The 27,034-nt window shown below is 41.1% G+C and overlaps 1 protein-coding gene across 1 annotated transcript in view; it reads right to left on the bottom strand.

Moving 5' to 3' along the window:
* Window positions 1-27,034, bottom strand: part of NOL10 (nucleolar protein 10) — an 88,787-nt gene that overhangs the window by 22,882 nt on the left and 38,871 nt on the right. Inside the window, exons 14-17 of the mRNA XM_059078374.2 lie at window positions 8,078-8,204; window positions 3,974-4,053; window positions 3,676-3,774; window positions 2,540-2,629 (exon numbers count right to left, since the gene is read on the bottom strand). Of these exons, the coding sequence (XP_058934357.1) occupies window positions 2,540-2,629; window positions 3,676-3,774; window positions 3,974-4,053; window positions 8,078-8,204 (396 nt within the window). The remainder of the gene's footprint in view (window positions 1-2,539; window positions 2,630-3,675; window positions 3,775-3,973; window positions 4,054-8,077; window positions 8,205-27,034) is intronic.

The raw sequence follows: 27,034 nt of genomic DNA, 5'->3' as shown, positions 1-27,034 counted from the left end.
ATAAGGCCTTTAAAAAGGATCCTGAACTGTGTATACCGTGCTGCACAAAGTATCAAAATTAAATTTTAAGTGTCCTACTCTCTATAACATTAAATGTAATAAAGACTCATAAGCATAAAACATAGAAAAGAATACATCTGCAGCCTAAATTAGCTTCACTCCCTCCCTACTGAAACTTTAGGGCATGTAAATCCAAAGATCACTGCCATTAAGCTTGCAGAATGACATATAAAGCTGAACGGTTACCTCCCTAACCATCCTCAGGCTGGGCTAACAAGACAATCAACGTGGGGGCTTCCCTGGTGGCACAGTGGTTAAGAATCCGCCTGCCAATACAGGGGACACAGGTTCGATCCCTGGTCCAGGAAGATCCCTCATGCCATGGGGCAACTAAGCCCACGTGCCACAACTACTGAGCCTGTGCTCTAGAGCCCATGGGCCACAACTACTGAGCTTGTGTGCCGCAACTACTGAAGCCCGCGCACCTAGAGCCCGTGCTCCGCAACAAGAGAAGCCACTGCAACGAGAAGCCCACACACTGCAATGAAGAGTGGCCCCCGCTCACCGCAACTAGAGAAAGCCCGCGCAGAGCAACGAAGATCCAACACGTATATAAATAAATACAAATAAACTTATTAAAGAAAGAGAGGAAGGAAGGAAGGAAGGAAGGAAGGAAGAAAGGAAATAAACCAATGTGAATACTCTCAGGAGAAAGTCAAGGTAGCAGGAAGCACATTTTAAACATTTTAAGATATACATACATACTTAATACACTGATGTAAACTAGGAAGGAGCACAGCCATAGCATATAGATGTATAAATTCATATAATAACAAGTTTAAGTCATTGTTTCAACATTGGTATACTATTCATGTAATGAAAATAGAAATGTAAAAGCCATCTATGTACTTACTTGTGTGGGGGGGGATGGGATGAATTGGGAGATTGAGATTGATTCATATACACTAATATGTATAAGACAGAGAACTAATGAGAACCTGCTGTATAGCACAGGGAACTCCACTTCGATGTACAGTAGAAGCTAACACAACACTGTAAAACAACCATACCCCAATAAAAAATAAATTAAAAAGAATTGGGGGAAAAAAAAGGGAAAAAAAACCAGCATATTAAAAGAAGCTAGGGTTTCCCTGGTGGCGCAGTGGTTGAGAGTCCGCCTGCCGATGCAGGGGACGCGGGTTCGTGCCGCGGTCCGGGAAGATCCCACGTGCCGCGGAGCAGCTGGGCCCGTGAGCCATGGCCGCTGAGCCTGCGCTCCGGAACGGGACAGGCCACAGCAGTGAGAGGCCCACGTACCACAAAAAAAAAAAGAAGCTAACAGACCAGGATAAGAGGATGCAGAAAGGATGAGGAGGCCAAGGATGACAGAGGGAACCCTGAGAGTGAACCCATTTAGAAATCATAGCACCAAGAACGCCCCTCGCTGGTCCTCTTCTTGCATCTTATAGAAGAATGAGCTATGACCCAGTGAAGCTGAGGGTCACCCACGATGACACAAGTAGTTAGCAAGGGGGCCAGACACAAGACCCTTTAGTTGCAGTCCCCTGACGTCACTGAAGAGAGTGGTACAAAAATAAACACATGAAGAGCTCACTTATCTCCCCCTCACTTACCTGGCTGAAAACTAGAGAGAGAACCGAGAAAGATTAAACAAGCAAACAAGCCCCTCGTGAGAGCTCAACACAGCCGGCCCAGACACGAGGTGCTGCCATCTATCTACTCAGGCAGGTCCTGCAGGCTTGCAGGAGAGATCGGATCTTCACACCTCATCCCAGAGAACAGCCCAGCTTGGCCACCTGCCTGCCTGGTCTAAGCAGGTGAGAAAGCAGCACTGGGGAGGAACGCGGAAGCCTTTGCGTATCTGGGAAAATTAGAAACATCTCCTCCTGTCTTGACAACATCAGCTAAACGAAGCACTGACCCTTGTTTAGTTTATGACCGATCTTTCTCTATTTTACATTAGGCATGGAACGTAAAGAGCAGTATTCATAGGAGTGCACAGTCCTAAGGAGGCCAAGTCTAAATGAAAACTGGTTACTTGTGAAGTTATAAACAAACCTAGTTGGTACAGAGAAAAACAATAAACAAACTCAATATTTAACAATAAAAGGATTATTTAAAATACATGCACAAGATAAAATATGCAGCTCTCAAAAATATTTATGAAAGAATTTTTAATAAAAATGGGAAGCTATGTGTGTTATTTTATAGAACAAGGATAAATATTTTATATATACAATAGTATCCTGCTATTATAGTTTATAATTTTAAGAGAAATAAGACAGGAAGGAAATTCACTAAAATATTAATGATGCCTCTGTCTGGATAGAATTATATGGGTGACTTTCTTCTTTATATTCTTTTCTATTTTACAAACTTCCCATATTGAGCACATACTATCTTAAAAGCAGGGAAAATAGAAAACTAAATGCATTTTTAAAGTAAAAAGATACAAGTTACTGTCAAGAAAATGGAGAAGCAAGTTATACAGTATTTTCTCTGCCTTATAAAATCTTACCTTAGCCTTCTTTTTCCATGTGGATTTTTGCTTTTCCTCTTCTTCCTCCATTAATTTAAGTGCCAGCTCTTTGTTAACTTTTGGCAATTTCTAGTAGAGGTGAAAACAAAAACCGTATTGAAATACCTACAATTTAGCTTTGAGGTTAAAGCGAAGAGCAGGGGCCAGAAGGACCCCAGGTCCCGGTCTGACCTGGCCGGCACACATACACTCACTGTTTCAAAACCTAACAACTGATCTGGAAAAAGGGACAACCTGTCACTAGTCTTTTGCGCTGAAAGTGCATGCATGTGTTTTAAACAATGTCCAGTTAGAAATGGTTGTATCACTTGGTGGCTGATCTCAGTCGGGACGGGAAGGCAGAAGGAGATGGGCTTGTGCTTCCCCTCTGCCGCTGCTGGCGTGGCGTCGCCCATCAACGCTTCTTTGTCCTGGCAACGATGGGTGGCTCCAGCAGAGCAGGGAGTCCACGCTGTGGTTCTCCCACGCTCCCGGGAACAGCCTCCTCCTACCTCGAGAGCCCCAGCGCCAGCTGTCAGCCCTCCACGGAGGGCTGAGTCCCAGCTCTCAGGCCTGCCTCTCTCCTGCCGCCCAGCCCTGGAGTGTTAGCTGCTCCCTGAAGCCACGGCCTCTCTTATCCATACCCCAGTACTTTTGCTTTTTCAGTTCTCTAATACCTGGGTAACAATTCTTTACATTAAATTCCCTCTGTTAATAGAACTAGTGTGGCCTGATTCCTGTCTGGGCCCTGGCATAGTCTAATGACCATTTCCCATGATGCAAGCAGCTAGCCTAAGACACTCCCAAATGTCAGGAGGAAATGGGGATTAGCAAAGCGCCAACACTCCCAAATCTAAATCCCTATTTGAAAACAGCATCATATTTTTCTGGTAGGATGGACACTGTCAGCTCACCTGGCATTATTTTCCACAATACCATTACCATGGAGTCGATAATGATAAAACTGTAAAGAGTATCCACCCTCACAACAAATAAAATATACCAAAAATATTAGTGAAAGATGTAAACCAAGGACGGAAAAACTAAGAAATGGATGGCAGGTTTCTTTGAATAATAAATAAAATAAAAAAGAAGTACCTTCCTCTAGTAGATTCAACAATGACTACAATATTTACCTTTAATTGGACTCTCTGTGCTCGTGTTTCTTCTATCTTCTGTCGGATCTTATCTTTCCTATATTCTTCAAAAGCAAATGGATTTACCATCAATTTCACCTTTTCAAAGTAGACAAAAATTAAAAATAAGAGAATTGTACTTAGCAGCATGTCTCATATACAGCATGGCTATCATGCCAAAGTACAGACAGATCGCTTACAAATCTTAAGTGTGTTTTATAAAAATGAAAGGAAGTAGAGAAGAAATGGCTACAGCGTGCTCAGCAGTCACCTCAAATAACTGCAGTCTTGTACTTACCTTGTGGTAGAGTCTTATATCCATGAAGTATCCATGCATATATGCCCGGAGAAAAGGTGATCCAATGAGATGGGTGAGCCCTGGGGAAAGTTAATCAGAAGAGGGCAGATCTTTATGAAATCTTGACTAAAATTCGACGATCTTTCATGACAACAATTTGATTATAAGTTCACTTCTGAGTAAAAATTTAAGGATCAGAATTACTGACCTTCTTCAATAATTGCAAAGAAAATTTTACTCTGCTTCAGCAATATCATCCTTACTTATTTTTAATGCAATACTAAGCATAAAAATGATGGCAAGGTCTTTATGAACCATGACAGATAAGTAAAGAAGGGTTCCCTATACAAGTGGTTCTCAGCATTTGGGATTCCATGAGCTAGTTTAACTTTAAAAATAATACTGAGGGCACTTCCCTGGCGGTCCACTGGTTAAGACTCCACGCTTCCACTGCAGGGGCACAGGTTCGATCCCTGATCGGGGAACTAAGATCCCGTATGCCGTGCAGTGCGGCCAAAAAAAAAAAAGCCCAAACAAACAAAAAACGCTGAGATCAACACTAGCTTGTCAACTTTCAGACTGCCAAGTAGGAACAGTGCCGGGGTTGGGGGAGACCACTGTTACGGCCCATAATTTCCAAAAACAAAGGACACTGTCACAACAATAATGTGGAAAGGACATGATTTTCCCCCCAAAGAACAGCTTTTGGCAAATTTATACCAACGTATATGTTATATACAGACATACTTCATCATGGATGAATTAAAAGTTCAACACCAATCAGTGTTTGGAAGCTTTAAACAGTATCTTTCATAGGGTTTCCTAGATTTAGATTTCATTTACAATTAGTGGTGCTGGTGGTCACATAAGGATGCTCTGCCTATGTCACAGAAATTATTTATTAATTGCAAATATTTACACAGAGAAAGGTTATGAGAATATTTATCTTCAGAATAAGACCACCTATGATATACTCACAAAAACGGCAGCTTTAGTTGGTATAACACTAAGTGACTGTGTTTCCAAGGAAAACATTACCCTGATTTCCAAATTTTAGAAATAAACATCCCTCCAGACCTAAAAATCACTTGCTAGGAAAATCACATAGATGTACAAAACAGTATACATTACAGAACAACATCAAAAGGCAAAATTAAATTTAGGATAATCTCATAAAGTAATAAGACTTGGTCAGAAAAATACTTTCCTAGAACTCATTAGGTTAATAAAACCACAGGGTTTGGATCTGCACAGTAGAAACTTAACAGGTGGTAGGGGGGTGGGGGGGAGGGAGGGCTGAACCTTAATGAAATGTCCAATGCATAACAATCTGCACTTAGGTACCCGCACATGTGTGCTCCTAATTTTTTGTTTCCTCTGTTACGTATAAAATTTGTATTTATGGCCCAGCATTATTCCCATTCTAGGACAAAGCTTTTCATACTAAAACAATTCTACACAGAGAATCTGGCAGGAGCAGCAGCCTTTCTCAACATTAGACCCACCGAACACTCGTCCCAAGAGATCTCTGAGGAAGAAGAGGTTCTACGATCAAGTTTAGTTTGGGAACTGTTTCATATTTTCCTCCCCCTCCTGGAGAATTATAGTGTATGATGGCATTAAAGGCGCAAAGAAGTCCATAAGTAGAAAAACTGATTTATCTTGGCTTAACCTAACATTTCTCAAACTTATTTGCCACAAAGCTCTTAAAATGATAGGTAACATTTATGTATTATGTTTCAAAACTGTGCTGAGTACTTTTCAAGCATTATCTGATTCATTCTCCAAGCAACCCTATGAGTAGGTAACATTCCTATTGCCATTTTATAGATGAGGAAACCAAGGCACAATGAGGTTAAGTAAATTGGCCAAGTCACAGAGCTATTACGTGGTAGAGGTGGGATGTGAGCCCATGTCAGCCCATCTCTAATGCCCATAATATCAGCCACAATGCTACCCATCCAGCACTGCATACACAGTGGCCCATGAAACACGTTTTGGGAAACACTATGGTATTAGGACCTGCTAAAGGCCATAATTGGGAAACGTCAGAACTTGCAAGTATTCAATGCTATAATCTTAAGAAATAAGGGAAGTTAGTTACATGGCCTTATTTTTACTTTAACATAAATTATTTTAAAAGGTTTTATATATGATGGTAAAATCTGTAGAAAAATTATAACCAATGGTACACTTAATATTAAAAGATATTAGTAATTTACATGAAGATTATTTCTAGTATAACTTTTTTTGTTGAATATTATATCTATTTCCATAGTTTTAAAAATAGGCTGTATGAACGCATTTTAACAAAACGTATCTAAACCTTTGTCACTGCCTTCCTCACCCAAAATAAACACAGTGAAGAGACTGAAAAAACACCCAAAATATACTAAACACAGTAGTTCTTAAAAATCCACAAAATAGCAATGACTTTTTAGTCTCCAATTTAAGAAGGTAGGTGAGTATGACACAAGCATACTGTAAAAATTATGTTGGAGATATTTAAGGAGGCACTTCAGTAGGAAGACTTAGTTCACCCTATTTCATCCATAAGTCATATTTTTAAAAGGCCAAATACAACTCTTTTCTTTTTAAACACATTAAAATTTAAAGAATTATCTTGGTGGTAGCTGGTAGAAAATAATTCTGGGGCTTCCCTGGTGGCGCAGTGGTTGAGAGTCCGCCTGCCGATGCAGGGGACCCGGGTTTGTGCCCCGGTCTGGGAGGATCCCACGTGCCGCGGAGCGGCTGGGCCCGTGAGCCGTGGCCGCTGAGCCTGCGCGTCCGGAGCCTGTGCTCCGCAGCGGGAGAGGCCACAACGGTGAGAGGCCCGCGTACCGCAAAAAAAAAAGAAAGAAAATAATTATGCCTGGATTAACTGTGCTAAAAGATATAGTTTAAAAACAGAGTTTAAGAATCTCTCTTCTAGGGCTTCCCTGGTGGCGCAGTGGTTGAGAATCCGCCTGCCGATGCAGGAGACACGGGTTCGTGCCCTGGTCCGGGAAGATCCCACATGCCGCGGCTGGGCCCGTGAGCCGTGGCCGCTGGGCCTGCGCGTCCGGAGCCTGTGCTCCGCAATGGGAGAGGCCGCAACAGTGAGAGGCCCACATACCGCAAAAAAAAAGAATCTCTCTTCTAATCTATTTGTTATATGATTCTATTTTCTTTTAGCATTTAACTGCTATAGTACATCTATTTGTTCTAAAGACAACGAAGCCGCCTAGGCTTGTGGAGAGTGGATCCTCTAAGTCTCCCCATGCTCAGTAATCGGCTATTGTAGCCTTTTCCCAACAATAAAACAAGATTAGCAAAACCTACTCTTGTTATCCTACAAACCAGTACTAGTCAACTAAGATACATATGTTCTTCAGAGGGCTCAGTATGGCTGAGGTTAAGAGCACGGCCTCTAAGTTTAAGCTCTAACTCTCACAGTTACCAACCACCGAAGCCTTGGGCAAGTTGATTTAATCTTTCTGGGGAAAAAAAAAAAACTTTCTGTGCCGCAGTTTCTTTACCTATAAAGTGAAATCACAACAGTATCCACTGCACAGCTGTGAGGATTAAATGAGCTGTATATCATACATTCAGAACACGGCCTGGCACGTGTAAGCCCTATTTTAAATGTTGGCCATTATTAAGAAGCATTTCTTGGTTTGTGTTCTTTAAACCTAAGTAACTGTTAAGGTTCTACATATTTGAGGATTCAATCTATGGGTTCTAAGTTTTGGATTAGGTCTTTTCATAAGCAAACCTACAGGGGGACAAAAATCATTTCCGTGCAGTCTCTGAGATTTCTCAAAAGCTTCTTATATTCAAATAGTACTTGAAAGTCACTGCTCCCTTGACTGATACTTTTCCCATATGTAGGTGGTAGGTTAAAAAAATTATTCCTCATTTAAAATACAAAAAAGCCTCAGTAGGTTGAATTTATCTGAATCTTTTTCTAAGCAGAGATTATATACACTAAGCTTAATGTCTGATTTGTCAGAAAGAGGTTTGGAAAATCAGATAAATGTGACTCCATCACTTCTAATGTTCAAAACTCAAAACAAAAACAAGTAGAAATAATCTTATAAACATTTCATCATAATTTTTTTTTACCTAAATTTTCAAGGTCTTTCTTGGTGACAAATTTGTAATCATCATAAACTGTGCTTTCTGGATTCTCTTCCAATTCTTCTGTCAAGTTGTCTAAGAAGGAACACCACCTGGGAGCGGGACCCAAAACCTGCCGGCGTTGGTTAGAAGAAGGTTAGCAAATGTACGTTCTAATCATGTCAACTAAGAGTTATTTTACAGCCAGATTTCATATTATATTTATATAATTTAAAAATCCTTGATTCTATCAGAAGTACTGAGAAACAACTGAACTATATGCATAATCAAGTCTATAATGGAAGAGAAAAAAACAAAGCAGGGAGAACTTAGGCCTATAAGGGAAAAAATCTCAGTCTGGGACACAACAATGTTAATGAATATTCTTCCATGAGAACTATGAAAATATAAATAATAATTCGGGTAGTAATAATAACATCCATCTATAATTCTATTATCTCTTTCATTCAAAACAGTACTAGAATCTACAAAAGCAGGGCTTCCCTGGTGGCGCAGTGGTTGAGAATCCGCCTGCGGATGCAGGGGACACGGGTTCGTGCCCCGGTCCGGGAAGATCCCACGTGCCGCGGAGCGGTTGGGCCCGTGAGCCGTGGCCGCTGCGCCTGCGCGTCCGGAGCCTGTGCTCCGCAACGGGAGGGGCCACAACAGTGAGAGGCCCGCATACTGCCCAAAAAAAAATAAAATAAAATAAAAATAGAATCTACAAAAGCATACTTGGCATACCAGACTTTTTGTTTGCCACTCATGACAAAAGTCCAAAATGAGAATTACCCTTTTTAAGGGTTTTCAACTAATTACTTGATAATTACATTCTATCTTGTATGGTCCACTTCATTTAATTGATTAAAAGTTAAAATTCTGTATACAGAATTCTTTAGATTTAACCTAAAATGGGCTGCCAGGATCCACAATCAGTCCCAATAAAAGGCTGAGGAACAAAGGATTGAACAGAGTTTATAACCAAGTAATAAAATACGGATATTTCCATTTGTAACCCAATTACTTCCATAAAATTCCGTGATCGCTTCTTACTCTTTTGCCCTTGGTACAAATCTTTCCCAGCAGACGCCTCACGCATTGAGGTCAACGCTTATCCCAAAGGAAATAACACTCAGCGGGAGAGCCCAGCTACTGAAACCCTCTCTCATGGTGGAGGCTTTCAGGAGAGAGAACTCCGGGCTCTTACAACACGGAACTTCCAATGACTTCCTGCCTGTGTAGCTTCACAGTAATCAATCATACAGAGGGAAAAAACCAAAACTCATAATGGAAATTAGTAAATCTAGCTTAAACTTTTTGGAGAAGGGAAGGTAGGAGGAAGAGAGTTATAAGAAAGGAAGACAACCCCCAATACCCTCTTCAACCATTAAAAAAGTAAATGTAAGATCGAGCCATGCTAACTAATTCTATTATTTTGCCTGATTAGAGAGGGTGATCCCACCACCCCTGCCAAAGGCTACGGGGCTCATGAACGTGAAAAACATCTCTTAATGAGCATCAAAAAGTCCCATGGAGAATTTTCTTACTTGCATAATCTGTACAATTTTTAAAAACAGAGGTAAAGGTCTTGATACGCTAAGTGGTGTGACTCACCATAAAAGACAAACCTTCAAGAACTGAAAGGTATTTTTTAAAAAAATTCAACGGAGACCACTTTAAAGAAACTGCTGTGATTTTAAGCAATTTTAGGACAGTAGCCTGAAGTCGACAAATACTGACATTAATTGCTACTATATATAAAGCACTGTGCTAAACCAAAGTCCCCGACTATGCTCTTATTCCCCAAGGAGTTAGAAACCTAACTGCAGCAGACGGTTTGTGCATATGCGCACACACGTGCGCACGAGCACACACACGTACGCACGAGCACACACGTGCACACGAGCACACACACGTATGCACGAGCACACACGTGCACACGAGCACACACACGTGCACACGAGCACACACTCGGCCGTTTCAAGCACTGAACTGAGACTGTGTTGCATCCACGTGGAAGACGGGCGAGGGCTACAGATGAAACGGGCCGGGTCGGGACACTCAGTAAGTATATTTGAAAGGACTTCCGGTTAGAACGGACACGTGAGCAAGCTAGGAAAACCACGGGGCGCCTTCTGAGCGTGAGTTCAGGCACCTGCAACCACAGGGCACCTGCTTCCCATCAGTCACAAATATGCAAAAGCAAAGCGCGACCATGCGCTGGCGTACGACCTAGGACAGCAATCGTCTCCTCCTTCAGAGAGGAGGAAAGGACACTAACTCTCAGCACTTCTCTAGAATATAAGATCCTCAAGAAATCGTTCTCATGGGAGGGCTTAAACGTCATCTGTTTTAAGTGCTTAATTTCCAGTACCTAGAACATTGCCTGCCAAGTAGTAGGTGTCCAATAAGTGTTTCATAAATAAATCTAGGCATACGTAAACCATGTATGAATGCATTCATGAATTCCACTGCACAAGGGATGAAGACTAAAAGGGTCTAGTTTGGCAAAAGTATTTTTAAAATTGTCTAGTTGTCCTTACTCAGCTAAAAACATTCAAATACCTCACCACGAAACTACTGGATATAAGAACACTGTTTAGTGAAAGTCAGATTTATTTTGCCTCCTATGCAAGGGGGCACTGGTACCAAAGGACCTCATAATAAAGTAGTTTCACCTTTAAACCTTAAATCAGTCATAAACGTGGGCTTGAAAGCCAATGAAAAGATTACACTGTGTTTAGTGACTTTTCTTGGGGGATGAGGGGCAGGAATATTAAAATATCAGGCCAGATCTGAACTTACTTTCACTTGGTCCTTTTTTATAATGTTCCACGACACTCCTGACAGTTATCTGGATTCTAATGAAACTGTTTCAAATTGCCTCTCCAGGGACAGCTCTGGTTACGGAAAATAATCTGTGCAATCAAGTTCACAGCCATTAAATTTTACAGGAGGAAATATTTCCATCAAAAACAAAACTGAGTCTAATGGGTTGATTATTAATCACGTTTCCCTACTTCCTTCTCAGAGAATAAAACATCAGAATAACCATAACAAAGTTCAAATTACTGATTTAACTGGTATTCACCGAAGGTTTTATCCACGTTCAAGCTTTCCTCAAAGGTCTACCGCTAAGTCGCAAAAACAGTGGTTGGCTTCGCTAATAAGGAGGGTTTAAGCACGTGCACAGCTCTGATGTGCCTATAATGACCACACATTAATTCATGTGTAAAAATTCCTCGCTGTCTTCATTCATAAAATATGTTAATCCTCCAACTAATATGTAAAAATATATTAATTTATTCTTAAATTTCAGGCTTTACAACTTGAACATCTTTTTTAACGATTGGTGTACTATTACTACTACGTCAAAAGTTTCTAGGTTTTCTGTAGTGTCACTATATTGCTATATGCTATACTGCAGTCAAAACTGATTATTGCTTGATTATCTACATTTTTATGCACCAGAAGAGTTTTGTTTCAGAAACTTGGTGAAGACTGTTCTATTTTAAACTTCAGTTATCTGTTAATGACTTTCCACTTTGTATTTATAAGAATTTCCTAAAATCACAGGTCAGTAAAAGTAGAGAATTGGAAACGGACTCATCAAACTGCTATAAAGGGATTCCGTGGGTCCCTCAGCAACTTTAATGACAACCATACCAATCAATTTAAACAGAAATCCTTGGTCCTCCAAAATAGGAAAGAATCTTCATCAGTGTGCTTTGGGAAGGCCCTGACTGAGATGCAGCCGAGTATCTACTTGTTCTAATCCGTTTGGGCAAAAGAACCAATTTTAAGGTACATGAAAATACATGCCACGTGCCCAAGTTCATCTGCCTGAATGATTACAATCTACCTTTAAGATGTTAATCACATGTGCTTAATTTAAAACCTCAAAATTCTCATATATTCTGGTAATGGACAAAAATGGCTAAGAGTGCGGAGGACAGACAATGAGAAGTAGATTCCTCGGGAGTTGACAGAAAAGGGCGCCCCTTCCCCCGTTCTTTTGAAAAACCACTGTGCCACATCCTAAAGCTGGGTTAAGGCAGAAATAAGGATTGAGGATTACCGGATGGATGGTTTTAACAGATCAAGGGTGATTAAAATAACAACAAAGTATTATTAATATCATTAGAAACAAAGAACCAAACTGTACTAATTCAATACAGATGGGATAATTTTTCCCATTTACTTATAATGCTACTTAGTATTTCCTATTTATATGAAAATCACTGATAATATAGCACAGCAACTAAATATGAAATTGTTATCTTGACTTTTAAAAATAAATTTATTTCTTTTTTATTTCTTTATTTTTTGGCTGTGTTGGGTCTTTGTTGCTGTTCACAGGCTTTCTCTATTTGCAATGAGCGGGGGCTGCTCTTTGTTGCAGTGCGGGGGCTTCTCACTGCGGTGGCTTCTCTTGTTGAGGAGCACAGGCTCTAGGTGCGCGGGCTTCAGTAGTTGTGGCACATGGGCTCAGCAGTTGTGGCTCGTGGGCACTACAGTGCAGGCTCAGTAGTTGCGGCACACAGGCTTAGTTGCCCCGCGGCACATGGGATCTTCCCAGACCAGGGATCGAACCCATGTCCCCAGCACTGGCAGACGGATTCTCAACCACCGCACCACCAGGGAAGTCCCTTCACTTTTAAACTAATGATTTAAAGACAATTTTAAACACCTTAGTAATTAAGAAAATTCTTAATTACTCCATTTGGTAGTACTGTATCAACACACAATAAATAACTTTTTTTCACAATAACAAAAATGGGAAACTTTAACTGTATGTAACATATCCAAGTGTTCTAACATGTATCAGTTAATGTTTCCCCATTAGAATTTTAACCCACATCTAATCTGAAATCTGTTACTCTCACTATAAGGCCATAACACTTTATCAGAAATTACCAGGGCCAGGGACTTCCCTGGTGGTCCAGCGGTTAAGAATCCACATTCCAGTGCAGGGGATGTGGGGTTTGATCCCTGGTCAGGGAACTAAGATCCCACATGCCTCAGGGCAACTAAGCCTAAGCACCGCAACTACTGAGCCCACACGTGCTGGAACCCGGCGCTCCACAACTAGAGAGAAGCCCGCGTGCCGCAACGAAAGATCCCACACGCCACAATGAAGATCCCGCGGTGTCGCAACTAAGACCCAACGCAGCCAAATAAATAAATTTAAAAAAAAAAAAAAATATATATATATATATATATATTTTTTTTTTTTTTAAAGAGAAGAAGAAGAAACTACTGGGGCCAAAAAGCATTTGAAACCTTAGAATCTTCTGCATTTTCAAAAGGTAACACAGTATGTATACTGCTTTTATGTAAAATCTTCAGTGGGGTCTGGCTCAGTGATCCATAATCAAACACATTAATAGTTCTCTGTGGCAAAATCTATACAACTTCATACCGGTGATCTGGATAAATAGACTAGAAAGTGCCTCATCATTACATGTCAGATTTGAGTCCTAATGAAGCGATTCAGGTTTTGCCACTGATCAGTTATAAAAAAAAAAAAAAAAAAAAATTCAGGGATGTTTGGATTTCAGAATTGCAGATCAGAGATGATGAGGGTATACTATAATGTAACTATCATGAACCACCACTATGATTAATCATAATTTTTCTAAATGTACAGCCTGTATCTCCAGAAGGAGAATGGGATTTTGCCAACTAAGATGACCAACTCTGCAGTACATCAACTCAAAGGCAAGCTTCCTTTTCAAACTTTCCCTCTATTATTAGTTGGACAGCATCACTAGTACCAGCATGTATTTTCAAATTCTGACAGCTGGGGCTTATTAATAACCAGTCATAAATAAGCCTAAGACAGGAGAGACAGCTGGGTGAGCCAAGGGAGTGGGCACGAATTTAAGCATGTAACTGCATTTGCAACATAATGAGCCGCCTAATTGCGTATCCAAGTTTACATGTATTTGCGTGAGTGATTATGAGTCATTTAAAGGTGCTCTACTTGTAGTGCTTTGTTCTCTCATTTCTAAAAATCAGAGCAGCAAAAGAGCAATTTACTTTCAACATTTTAAAATATTTATTTTAAAAAGGAGAAAAATTATTATCTGCCATTATTTCATTTTTTTTCAATTCACTTTTTGAAAAGCAGTTTAGGCACTGAAATAAAATGATAATAAAATAAGGCCAGGTGAAAAAGAAAAAGATCACCTATGCCATTCTGTCCGTATCAGCCGACCAACCAATAGTTAATCTATGCAATGCCCTATGAGTACAAACAAGCATAAGATGAAGCACCTATGCTCAAGGGTTAGGGGAGACAGGACACCCCAAGCAAACAATTAAATGGCGCACTAACTACATATTTTTATCTCCTTCCCCTCCCAAGCCTACTTCAAATGATAGTAAACCCGTATAAAAGGCATTACCTTCAAGGACGAAAAGAGCAAAAGAAGAAAATATAGTGGTTAAAGGATTTAACACAGTATAAATGTTGGGTACGGGCTTCCCTGGTGGCGCAGTGGTTAAGAATCCGCTTGCTGATGCAGGGGACACGGGTTCGAGCCCTGGTCTGGGAAGATCCCACATGCCGCGGAGCAACTAAGCCCATGCGCCACAACTACTGAGCCCGCGAGCCACAACTACTGAAGCCCGCGTGCCTAGAGCCCGTGCTCCACAACAAGAGAAGCCACCGCAATGAGAAGCCCGCACACCACAACGAAGGGTAGCCCCCGATCGCCACAACTAGAGAAAGCCCGGGCACAGCAGTGAAGACCCAACTCAGCCAAACAACAACAACAAAAAAACGTTGGGTGCTTATAGAGGTAAGTATCAAAGAGGAGACTAGATTCTTTCCTTAGAGTCCTTGAGACCCAGCACTTCCAGGCTCCATGTATCTGGGAAGATGGGCCCAAACAGAGGGGAGATGATGGAGTTGATGAATATCTAAAGTCCCACCACCCCTTAGGAAACCAGAGGATGATTTTTGGGAGAAAGTGAAGGAAAGCTGCTCCACATAAGTGGATACCTGGCACAGGTGACTTGAGCTGTGGGGGCTGAAATTAGCCAACTAACTGGCAGCCTCCATATCAGCGTGCGACCCTCAGCTCCTTCTGCAGCCCCCAGAATATGCCAGAAGCCAAACACACGTTGCTGTGCTTCCATTCCTGCCAGCCTAAACCCTTAACACTCCTGGTGAGGAACTGGGGGATTCTCTATAGAAAACGAAAGACCCCCAAAGACAGACTTCCAGATGTTGATATCTGGGAATCCTCCAATACAGGCACAGACCTCATTTTATTGCACTCCGCAGGTGCTGTGTTCCTTATACATTGAAGGTATGTGGCAACCCTGTGTTGTCAGATGGATGACGGTTAGCAGTTTTTAGCAATAAAGTATTTTTAAATTAAGATATGTACATAGTTTTTTAGACATAATGCGATTGAACACTTAATAGACTACAGTGTAGTGTGAACATAACTTTTATATGCACTGGGAAACCAAAAATCATGTGACAAACTTTATTGCGACGTTTGCTTTATTGTAGTGGTCTGGAGCCAAACCTGTGATTTCTCCAGGGTATGCTTTTGGTCATTAGCTGAAGAGTTAGCATGAAAATTATCAGAAGACAAGACCACGGCATACAAAGAGCTTCCAATCAGCATTTAGTATTTCTTTTTTTTTTTGGCTGTGTGGGGTCTTCATTGCTGCGCACGGGCTTTCTCTAACTGCGGCGAGCAGGGGCTACTCTTCATTGCGGTGCACGGGCTTCTCATTGCGGTGGCTTCTCTTGTTGTGGAGCACGGGCTCTAGGTGCACGGGCTTCCGTAGCTGTGGCACGTGGGCTCAGGAGTTGCGGCACGCGGGCAACCCTAGAGCACGCAGGCTTCCGCAGTTGCTGCGCACGGGCTCTAGAGCGCGTGGGCTTCAGTAGTTGTGGCTCACGGGCTCTAGAGCACAGGCTCAGTAGTTGTGGCGCACGGGCTTAGCTGCTCTGCGGCATGAGGGATCTTCCCAGACCAGGCATCAAACCCAAGTCCCCTGCATTGGCAGGCAGATTCTTAACCACTGCACCACCAGGGAAGTCCCTAGTGTCTCATTCTTACATAAGAATAGATTACCAAAGATCACCATTCATTTATTCAACAAATAGTTATTGTCAAGCATTTTTCTCTTCACTGTAGATACAGCAGTGAACAAAACAATCAAGAATCTCTACCTTTAAAGAGCTTTCATTCTGGAAAGGGAAACAATAAACAAACAAAGGAAAGACAGTATAGAGTATGACAAACAGTGATAAGAGCTATGGGGAAAATAAAGCAGTGAAGGGTGATGGAGAACACAGGGGAGGGGGAGCAGGGGTGGACAGGGAAGCCCATGTTGAAGTGACAACTGAATACAGACCTAGATGAGAGGAAAGAATAAACCATGAGAATAGGTGGCAGATGCAAAGGTCCTGAGATCAGAACTGCTTGGCATGTTTGGGGATCAGCAAAGAGACCAACCCAGTATGGTCTGAACAGAGGGAGACAGGAAAGGGCTAGATCAGGTAGGGTCTTGCAGGCCACTGCAGGACTTTACCATTTCCTTGAGCGAGATGGAAGTCACTGGAGGGTTCTGAGCAGAGGCGTGACATGATCTGACTTATGTTTACAAGGATCCCTTTAAAAAGGATGGGAGACTTACTGGTTCCAGGAAAGCTCTGTCATTAGCTGAATTAAGTCAACTAAGCAGAGACTTTGGTGGCCACACAGAACAAAGCTATCAGATTTTACAGACTTAATCCAGCAGAGTCACTAAGCAAACAAAACGGCAACAACAATGAATTCAGGGTGGGGGTCATCTGAGTTCCATAACTCCCAAATTATATTATCTAAAGCATCTAGTTTTCAACAAAAAATGACAAGACGTGCAAAGAAAGCACGGCCCATATACAGGGGATAAAAAGCAGTCAATAGAACCTATCTTTTGAGGAAGCTCATACTTTAGACTTACCAGACAAAGACTTTAAATCAGCTATTATAGATATGCACAAAGAACTAAACAAACAAACCCGCGCCTGAGAACTAAGGAAATGTATGAGAACACATGTCTCATGAAATAGAGAATATCAATAAGGAGAGGGAAATTATAAAAAAGAACAAAATAAAAGTCTTGGAGTTGAATAATACAACGATAGAAACAAAAAATTCACTAAAGGGGCTCAACAGATATAAATCAGCAGAAGGAAGAATCTGCCAATTTGAAGACAGGTAAATTGAGATGATCCAGTTTGAGAAATAGAAGGAAAACTGAACAGAGCCTCAGACACCTGTGGGACATCAAACAGACCAACATACACATAATGGGAGTCCCAGAAGAAAAGAAACAAAGGGGCAGAAAGAGTATCTGAAGAAATAATGGCCAAAAACTTCTCAAATTTGGTAAAAACTATTACACTGCACATCCAAGAAGCTCAACTCCAAGCAGGACAAATTCAAAGAGATCCACACCGAGACACATCACTGTCAAACTGTGAAAAGACAAATGTAACTGAAAACAGATATTCATACCAATCCTTTCCTTTTTTAAACTTTTAAATTCGAGGTATTGTAATGTCAAGAAAGCTTCTGGGAAACCAAAGTAACAATGTAGTGAAAACTAAACACACACATCCACCGGAGATCTACTGACTGAGCTTGGCAACATTCAGGACATGCAAGCTTAGTAAACATTCAGGACATGCAAGCTTACACCAAACAGTCCTGCTAAATTGAGAAAAAGGGGAAAGAGAATTACTCTCAAACCACTGCAATTTAAGAGAGCAAAAATCTGGTTCAAAACCATGAAATTCCTTCATAAACCAAATCTCTTAAAGTTCTCTTGTAAGTATTCAAAGCTGTATTATACTTAACCTAAGTAATTCTAATTTGAGTTAGAATGAAAAGCTTTACATTTGTCTGCTTCTCCTGAAAATTACAGACAGTGAAAAAGTCCTCAGCTTCCATCTTCCTTCAATTCTCAAGAAAAAAGAAAAGAATATCTTCATATGGTTCCTGTCTTTTTCAAAGTCCACTGTTAGGTTAAACAGGACAAACATGTTTCTTTTAAGGTCTCCCCTTTATTCCTTCCTGAAGAGCCTGGCTCTGCACCTCTGCTGCAAATCACCATTGGATGTTTATCATCATGTCACACTTGAAATCCCATGCAGTTTCCCCAAGTTCACATCCAGAGTTTACAGTTCCAGTGACACCAAGCAGTGCTGAAGTCCTCTACTTCCAGCCTTTTCCTGTCCCAGTTTCCTAACTATACTAAAAATGCTCAATCTTGACAGCTATGTCTGCACATATGCGTACACGCAACAGTCCCACGGGTGCTAAAGGCACTAGGCCAATTTTATCATTTGAGAATGTATTTATCTTTTTGATCACACACCTGGTAATGTGCACTCTCCAAGATCTTGTTTTGCCATTTTATTCCTGCCAAGAGTTACACAGATGGTTTTAGTGTGTTATCCTGGTTACCACATCAGCAGTTTCCTGGTTCTATCCTACTTCCTCACAGGCAAAGGAATTTATTAATAATTTTTCGGCACATTCTTACGCTTTCCAATTCTTAAGTCTATGTAAAAACTAAGGGTATCCTAATATTTAAAAATATCTAGGGATGGAAACTTGGCAGAAACAAAGGAGGAGTAAAATGTTTTTAAATGAAGGTTATACACTTCAACAGTGCTACTCTAGAAGGGTCAAAAAATATTTTGCCACCATTAGCAGTTAATGTTTATCTACAGGGCGCCACACATGCAACTAGGAAATCCTGAAGAATACATTTTAAATTCAAGCGAAAGAAGACTTCCATATATTCCCAAAGAAAGCCAAAGTAGAGCATTATACCGGCAAAACAAGAGGGTAAAAGAACCCAATTTTGACTCGTAAATGAATAAAATGTAACCAACCGTAAAGCATGTAAGTAACTTTCTACAACCCAGGTAGAATGTCTATTTCAGATTTTAAATACATATATTTCCCACTGTGATGATAAACAGGATTCAGACACGTGACAATGTTAATGGCCCTGTTAAGATATATGATGTGTGTGTGTGCAGGGTTGTAGGAGGGAAGTAGTGTGTATATTGTATTTATCTTTTTTTAGTGAAGTCTTAGGATAGATTCCAGAAACTTCACGTAAATCTAATCATTTTCAAAAAGAGAAGTGCTTTACAAGGAAAACCATACACACAATGAAATCTTTAAACTCAGAATGAAAGGAAGGCTATATAGTTTGGTGGGAGGAGTGATGAAAGGGAAAAGATTACCTGCTGTAGCAGAACCAAAAATTGAACTTTGCACTCCATGGCAACCAAGGCAAAAGAGATGCATAATGAGGTAGAAAGAGATCATTTACTTGATAAAGGAAGCATACTGATATGTCTGGAAAGAGAAACTCTCTCTTGGAACTAAACTCGAGAAGCATTTCATAGATCTCCCTCTAGGGAACTCTAACACTGAACAATACTTCTTTAAAAGAGGTTTATAAGAGAAACGTTATATGACTGTTAAACATCAAAGAAACACCATTAAACTGTAATTTATGAAGGCCCAAGTGATGTGATCCAAGCAAGCTCCTTGATGACCTGACTTGACTCTGACATAGCTTAGAGCTGTGCTGTCCAGTACAGTAGCCACTAGCCACATGTGGGTACTTAAATTAACTAAGATGGAGTAAAATTTAAAATTCAGTTCCTTACGCACACCAAGCACATTTCAAATGCTTAATAATCACACATGGCTAGTGGCTGCCACGTTGGATAGAGCAGATCTTAGACTATTTCCATCAGAGAAGTTCTACTAAACAGCACTGGTTTAGATAACTGAAAGAAATGAGTGGTGAATCTCCATTAACAGGAGACTAGACAAATAAACTGTGACATATCTGTATAATGAAAACCTGTGCAACTATTAAAAAGAATGGGTTTGCTTTATATTTATCTGATCAGAATAACATATCGTTAAGTGACAAAAACCCCTTTCGAAATTGTATGCATCCTGAGATCCCAATTTTGCTAAAATGCACACGCTAGTGTTTGGGTGGTTTGGGGGGAGGCATGGAGGGAGAGAGAACTGACCTGACTCTGCAAAGAGCATGCACCATCTTGTTAAGAATGGTAGTAGGGACTTCCCTGGTGGCGCAGTGGTTAAGAATCCGCCTGCCAGTGCAGGGGACACCGGTTCAAGCCCTGGTCCGGGAAGATCCCACAGGCCATGGAACAACTAAGTCCGTACGCCACAACTACTGAGCCTCCGCTCTAGAGCCCGCGTGCCACAACTACTGAAGCCCGCGCGCCTAGAGCCCGTGCTCCACAACAAGAGAAGCCACCGCAGTGAGAAGCCCACGCACCGCAATGAAAAGAGTAGCCCTCGCTCGCCGCAACTAGAGAAAACCCGTGCACAGCTATGAAGACCCAACGCAGCCAAAAATAAACAAATAAAATAAATAAATTTTTTTAAAAAAGAATGGTAGTGGAGGGGCGGTTAGGGAGGACTTTTTCTTCCTTGGTTGTATATTTTTACAATGTTTGATTGAAAAAAAAAAAAAAGAGCATTTTTCCTCAAGTAATAAACAACATCTCCAAAGGGGCAGAGGCACAGATACAGACAGAGTTACCACATGATTAACAAGCCCCCTACAATATCAAACTGAAACATCAATTGTTTCAGAGCCTATAATTCAGGACTGAGACCCTTAGTGAACATGTGGATTGGTATTTGTGATATTGACTGAGAAGAGACCTTTAAGAAAGACAAAAGATCCTTTTTCTCTCCAGAAAATTCAAGAACTGAACTCACTCACAACTTTTGATCCTTTCCATAGAGATAAACCAAAAAACCAAAAGATCAGAACTCCCTCCCAGGAAGGAGTTGGCCATTATCTGAAGCGTCAGAGTTTTAAATCATACACCTGGGAGAGAAAATTTCCAGTCATCTCAACACTTCCAAAACTCAATTTAGCATCTACTCCATCATCTGGAGCTTTTATCTTTGTGAATGGTACCATCATTCATTCAGTTCCCCATCTCCCTCTTAGTCTCCACTCCCAGTGAGTACCAAGCCCTAAGGAAGTTTTACCTCCTTACTGCCTCTTCTATCTGCCTCTTCCGTCACCAGCCACTGCCACTACCTCAGAGGGCGCTCTCAGGACTTCTCCTGGTCAATTAGAATCTGTCCTCGCCCCTGCTTCCGAAGCCACCCACTCCCGACAGGCAGAATCATCTCACACCCATATCTGATCGCGCTCCCCCGAATAAAACCTTTCAAAGGCATGCCGCTCCACTTTAAACCAAAAGCAAAAACGCCAACATGGTACAAAAGGTTGAGATTTAAGGCCCTTCCATCTCTCCAGTTTTATTTATTTCTTGCCCCTCCCTGCCCCTGGAAAACCTGAGCTCCTCCCAGGCACACAGAACAGATCTGAGGCTCTAGCACCTAGTTTCAGCTCCCTGTGTGTAGAAAGGTCTCCCTGATTCCACCACCTTTCTTTCTGCCTCTTTGCTGGTTAATTCCTACATGTCCCTCAAGGTTCAGTTCAAATGTCTGCGCTTCCCCTGACCATCCCACCTATGGGAAGATGGCTTCCTGGCGTGCTCCTACAACAGTAATGTTTGTTCCTTTACAAAACTATAAGCTCCTAGGCAACAAATAAAATGTCTTTGATATCCCAGGCCTTAGTGCAGGTGCATGAAAGGTGCCTACTAAGGATTTGTCCAATGACCCTTACTCCCCCAAAAACTCAAACTAGAAACTAGTCAACATAGACTATCTAGTCAAGCCCAGAAAGACAAAAAACAAGGGTTGCATTTCCTTCGGTGACCAATATAAAAATAAATGTACGTACAAATTAAAACAATGAGACAACCACTACACACCATTAGAATAGCTAAAATCCCAAACACTGATAGCACCAAAAGCTGACAAGGATGTGGAGCCTCTCATTCACTGCTGGTGGGAATGCAAAACGGTGCAGACACTCCAGAATAGTCCGGCAGTTTCTTACAAAACTAAACATACTTTTATCAGACAATGCAGCAATCACACTCCTTGCTACTTCCCCAACAGAACTGAAAACTTATGTCCACACAAAAACATGCACATGACTGCTCAGAGCAGCTTTATCTATAACTCTGCCCAAACTTGGAGCAACAAGTTCAACAGGTGACTGAATAAACGGACTGTGATACACCCAGACAATGGAGGAGTGCGTTCAGCAATAAGAAGAGGTGAGCGGTCAAGCCACAGAAAGACACGGAGGGATCTTAACGGCATATGACTAAGTGAAAGAAGCCAATCGAAAAAGGCTAAATACTGTATGATTCCAACTATGTGACATCTGGAAAAGGCAAAACCACTTAGATAGTAAAAAGATCCGTGGTTGGCAGGGGCTTGGGGGAAGAGGGAGGGATTAACAGGTGGAGCACAGAGGATTTTTCGGGCAGTGAAACCATTCTGTGTGACGTATAATGGTGGGTACATGTCATTACACATTTGTCAAAACCCACAGAATGGACAACACCAAGGGTGAGCCCTAATGACTCTGGGTGATAATGACGTGTCAATGTCAGTTCATCGACTACAACAAATGTACCCTCTGGTGCAGGATGCTGACAGTGGAGAAGGCGGTGTACAGTGTGTGTGTGGGGGGGGTGTGATGTGGAAACTCTGTACTTTCCACACGATTTTGCTGTGAACGTTTTGAAAACTGCTCTAAAAAAAATAAAGTCATACAAATAAATGACTGACTGAATGAATGAATGATACAACCATGTGCAAATATGAAAGAAACATAAACAGATCTAAACTTCCTTTCAATATGTCTCACTATTATCATTTACACATTATTTGTTTCCAACCAAGAATAATGTTCTGTTCCTCAAGAAGGTAAATACACAACCTAGCTAAAGATTTGTGCCAATGTGCAGATCGAGTATTCATTTCCATTTAACAATGCTCAACAACTTCTTTCTGCAGCAATTTAAACTGCTAATAATAGGAGTAAATCCCACCACCATCCCCCCAAAAAAGCACGGGGAAAGCACATGATACTGAAGCAAGGAGATGGATAGGTGGGGGCTCTTTATATTTCCCTTTACTTTTACGTATGTCTGAAATATTTCCAGAATAAAATTTTTTAAATGAAGTGTCAGTAATATTCATTCCTTCAAACTGGCACGTATTCAGCAAGAGCCCACGAAGTACCAGACAATGTTCTGGGCACCAGGGACACAGCAAAAAGTAAGCCACACGGAAAGTCCTGCCCTCAGGGTGCTTACAATCTGAGCACGTGTGCATTAGAAGACAAACTTGCCTGGGATTTGAGAGAACACTAAATCCAAGTAAAGGAAGTCTAAGTCTTAGAACTTTCTTCTTATCTTCTGTATTAGCTGGGCCTTTTAAAAGAATGTAGCCCAAATGTCTTGCCTATTTGTATAACTTGCCTTCTATTTTTAAGGAAAAAAAAAACAAAACAGAACAACAAAAAAAACCCATAGTAGGTAATGCGCATATTAATCAAAGAAAGTGCCAGAGGATTCAAGCAAGTCAGGCAAACTCAGAAACTGAAGTCAATGCCTGGTTGTGAGCGCTGAATTCTCCCACCGCCACCTAGGTGGCCACACCAACAGGACAAAAGGACACTAGATTTACTTCCAACTCTATCTTGTCCAAAACAAGAATGGTAAAGAAGAGATCAGCCTGGTAAGCATGTAATCAACAGGGCTGGGAGGTCAGATCTCTGGTCGATATCTGATTCAGAAGTGAAAGCCTAGCATCTGAATAGGAAGTTATTTACTTTCAAGAAAACGGGCATGCCAGATGTGTAAACATTTAAGTAAAAATAAATAACATCTAACATATTAACATAATAAATGTCATATCTGCGTCAAATATTTCCATATGGAAATTACATTCATTTTTACCTCAGGGGAACTGAAATTAACTTTTGAAAATGTGACAGGATGCTCGGAAAATTACTTCCTGAGTGTCACACATTAACGCTTTCTGTATGTCTGCTATTCTTGTGACCCAATAAAATGTGATGGGAAATGGAGGATTTCCTTTGTTGAGAAAAATGCCACAGATACTATGTTACTGCCTGAAAGTGTTTAGATTAAAATAGGAAGTCCACATTTCCCCTTTGTAAAGACACAAACAACCTGTTTGTATTAGATCAGAATACTTTATTAGCCACCTGACATTTATGCCCTACTTCCCACGTCACAATTATGAATATGTAACTGAAAAATTACAAACAGAACACAACACCTTATAAAGCGATTTCATGCAGAAGATAAAATTCAGTTACGGTAGATCTGCTGTGAGCTTGGGTTAGAAAGGAAGCTCACTGAAAGGAAATGCGTCTGCTTTTTATCCCTCTCCTTTTTTGTTAATTAGAAGAAGGTAATGAAAACACATGGAGTTTGGAATCTAACTTTTCCACTAACTTGCTGTTCCGACTTAAGTGCCTCACATTTTTTTCTCCGTAGAAGTAGGTCTATCACCTTCCATAAGATGTCTTATCCCTCCAGATCTTTCTTATGGACTTGGCTTTATCTTTTAAATGCACCTATGCATATGTCCCATCTGCATTATTATGAATCAAGACATCTAAAAAATACGCACCTTTGAACTCAAATTAAAATGGATCATGTTTTTCACTCAAATTTGTCATTTTCTTCCGCTTAGAAGCTCTGAAAGGTCAGCCCTTCAGTCCCTCCGGTATTGATTGCTCTTCCCACACTCGAAATAATGAACATTTTCTTCCTTAGTCTAATGCCCCATTTTTTTTTTTTTTTTTTTTTACCTCACAAAGGGTGACTTTCTTTTATGAACTTATTCTCTTCCTAAATCCTAAAAGCACGCGATCTCTAGATGCTGCCTGATAACACAATTCCTGAACTCTTTTCTGAGCTTTCTCTCAATCTGTGAAATGTTTCTCAATGAACATTCACGTTAACAGCTCCAACATGGCCCTTTCATTGTACCCCCTCGTCCTTCCCCACCCCCATGCACATGTGGAATCACTGCCAACATTCTGCCTAACTTATTCCTTTGATTTACAGGTGAACAAAACCCCTGGATCCCTTTTGCACAAATGCTGCTGCGAAGCTCTATCTCACTCATTCTGAACTTGCTAACTGTGTTTTTAAAATCTTTCCTTTTCTCCTACTCTGTCCATTGCATTTAAAATTTCTGAATTTCATTGGTTTAACCTCTTACATAGAGAGCAGGTTCTGAAGCCGAGCAGCTAAGACTAAATAAAGTGTAATATCAAACTTGAAAAATCCCTTCGGGATGTCCTTCCGCATGTCTAAAAGAGCACCTATGCCTCCGGTGTTGGACCAGGACCAGATACAGTGACCTGCAGCCAGGAGCCTTGTCATACCAAAAACCCCTTACCTTAAATTACCAGAATCACGTTCAGTGTGGCAATGCTATGAGAGATACTGGGAACAAAAATCTTTTGAAGAAAACATTCAAGCAGCCCTTTTGGAATGGCGTTCCTCATCTCAACCACATAACGCAGAAAACGACTGTTTTCTCAAGCCTCCCAAGAGTGATACGTAACTAGCACCTTCCTAAACGCGTGGATGAGAAGGTGACCGACTACATTCAGTGGATGCTGTAGAGAATTAGGGCTGGTTTCTGTTCGTTGAGAAACGACCTTCCACCTTGAGTTCAGTCCTAGACGCAGGCCTGCAGCGTGGGACGGATGCAGCCACATAGCTCCCCAGCACCCACCCCTTGAAAGACTTCTATTTAAATTTACGTAAGCTAAGTGAACCTAACTATAGGATTTAAGTGAAAATGTAATCAATAGCCACCAAGATGTTCCCAAATGCAAAGAAAATGTAACAGGAGTATTAGCAAGAATGCCTCTGGGGCTTCCCTGGTGGCGCAGTGGTTGAGAGTCCGCCTGCCGATGCAGGGGACGCGGGTTCGTGCCCCGGTCCGGGAAGATCCCACATGCCGCGGAGCGGCTGGGCCCGTGAGCCGTGGCCGCTGAGCCTGCGCGTCCGGAGCGAGGCCACACCAGCGAGAGGCCCGCGTACCGCAAAAAAAAAAAAAAAAAAAAAAAAAAAAGAATGCCTCTGACTCGGTGAGACTATAGTTGGTTTTTTCATCTATTTAAACATTTTTTTAAAAATATATATTATTTTTTTAAAAAGCTATATATTATTTTTATATTCACACACAGAACCCACTTTTTAATGATCTCCAAGAACTTATGATAATTTGGGGAGACAGTAATTAAGTGGGAAAAAGGCAAGATATTAAACCATATCAACGTTTCAGATTAAAACAATGGAAAAAATAGAGCCAAATGTTAAAATGTGTTTGCCTTTGGATGATGGAAGAGTGACGTTTCTACTCATCTTTATTTGATGTTTTCTATAAAGAGTGTGCTCTGCTTATTATATAACGTGGGGAAATGGACTTCACTTTCAAAAATCAGAGTTTTAATTTGAGCAACCAGATTTCATCACTGTTTTCTGTTTCAATAACTAATGGCAAAACCAATGGCATTCAATAGTTCTTTCTCAACCTCTATTCTATATGATCTGTAACAGACCGAACAATCTCAAATCATATTTCTTTTTTCTTTTTTTTTTTTTTTGCGGTACGCGGGCCTCTCACTGTTGTGGCCTCTCCCGTTGCGGGGCACAGGCTCCGGACGCACAGGCTCAGCGGCCATGGCTCACGGGCCCAGCCGCTCCGCGGCATGTGGGATCTTCCCGGACCGGGGCACGAACCCGTATCCCCTGCATCGGCAGGCGGATTCTCAACCACTGCGCCACCAGGGAAGCCCTCAAATCATATTTCTGAAGTCATTTTCCTCACTCACACCTATGATTCTGTCACGACCTTTTCAGTGTATCTTTATTTTGCTCAGTATCACATTCCTCCTAAAAGCTACATAAAAGCCCATGTCCATATAATGCTAAATATA

Source organism: Kogia breviceps, chromosome 11, assembly GCF_026419965.1.
Source record: "Kogia breviceps isolate mKogBre1 chromosome 11, mKogBre1 haplotype 1, whole genome shotgun sequence".
Lineage (NCBI taxonomy): Eukaryota > Metazoa > Chordata > Mammalia > Artiodactyla > Physeteridae > Kogia > Kogia breviceps.
Note: the sequence above shows the minus strand (reverse complement) of the source record. Positions and strands in the feature narration are given on the sequence as shown.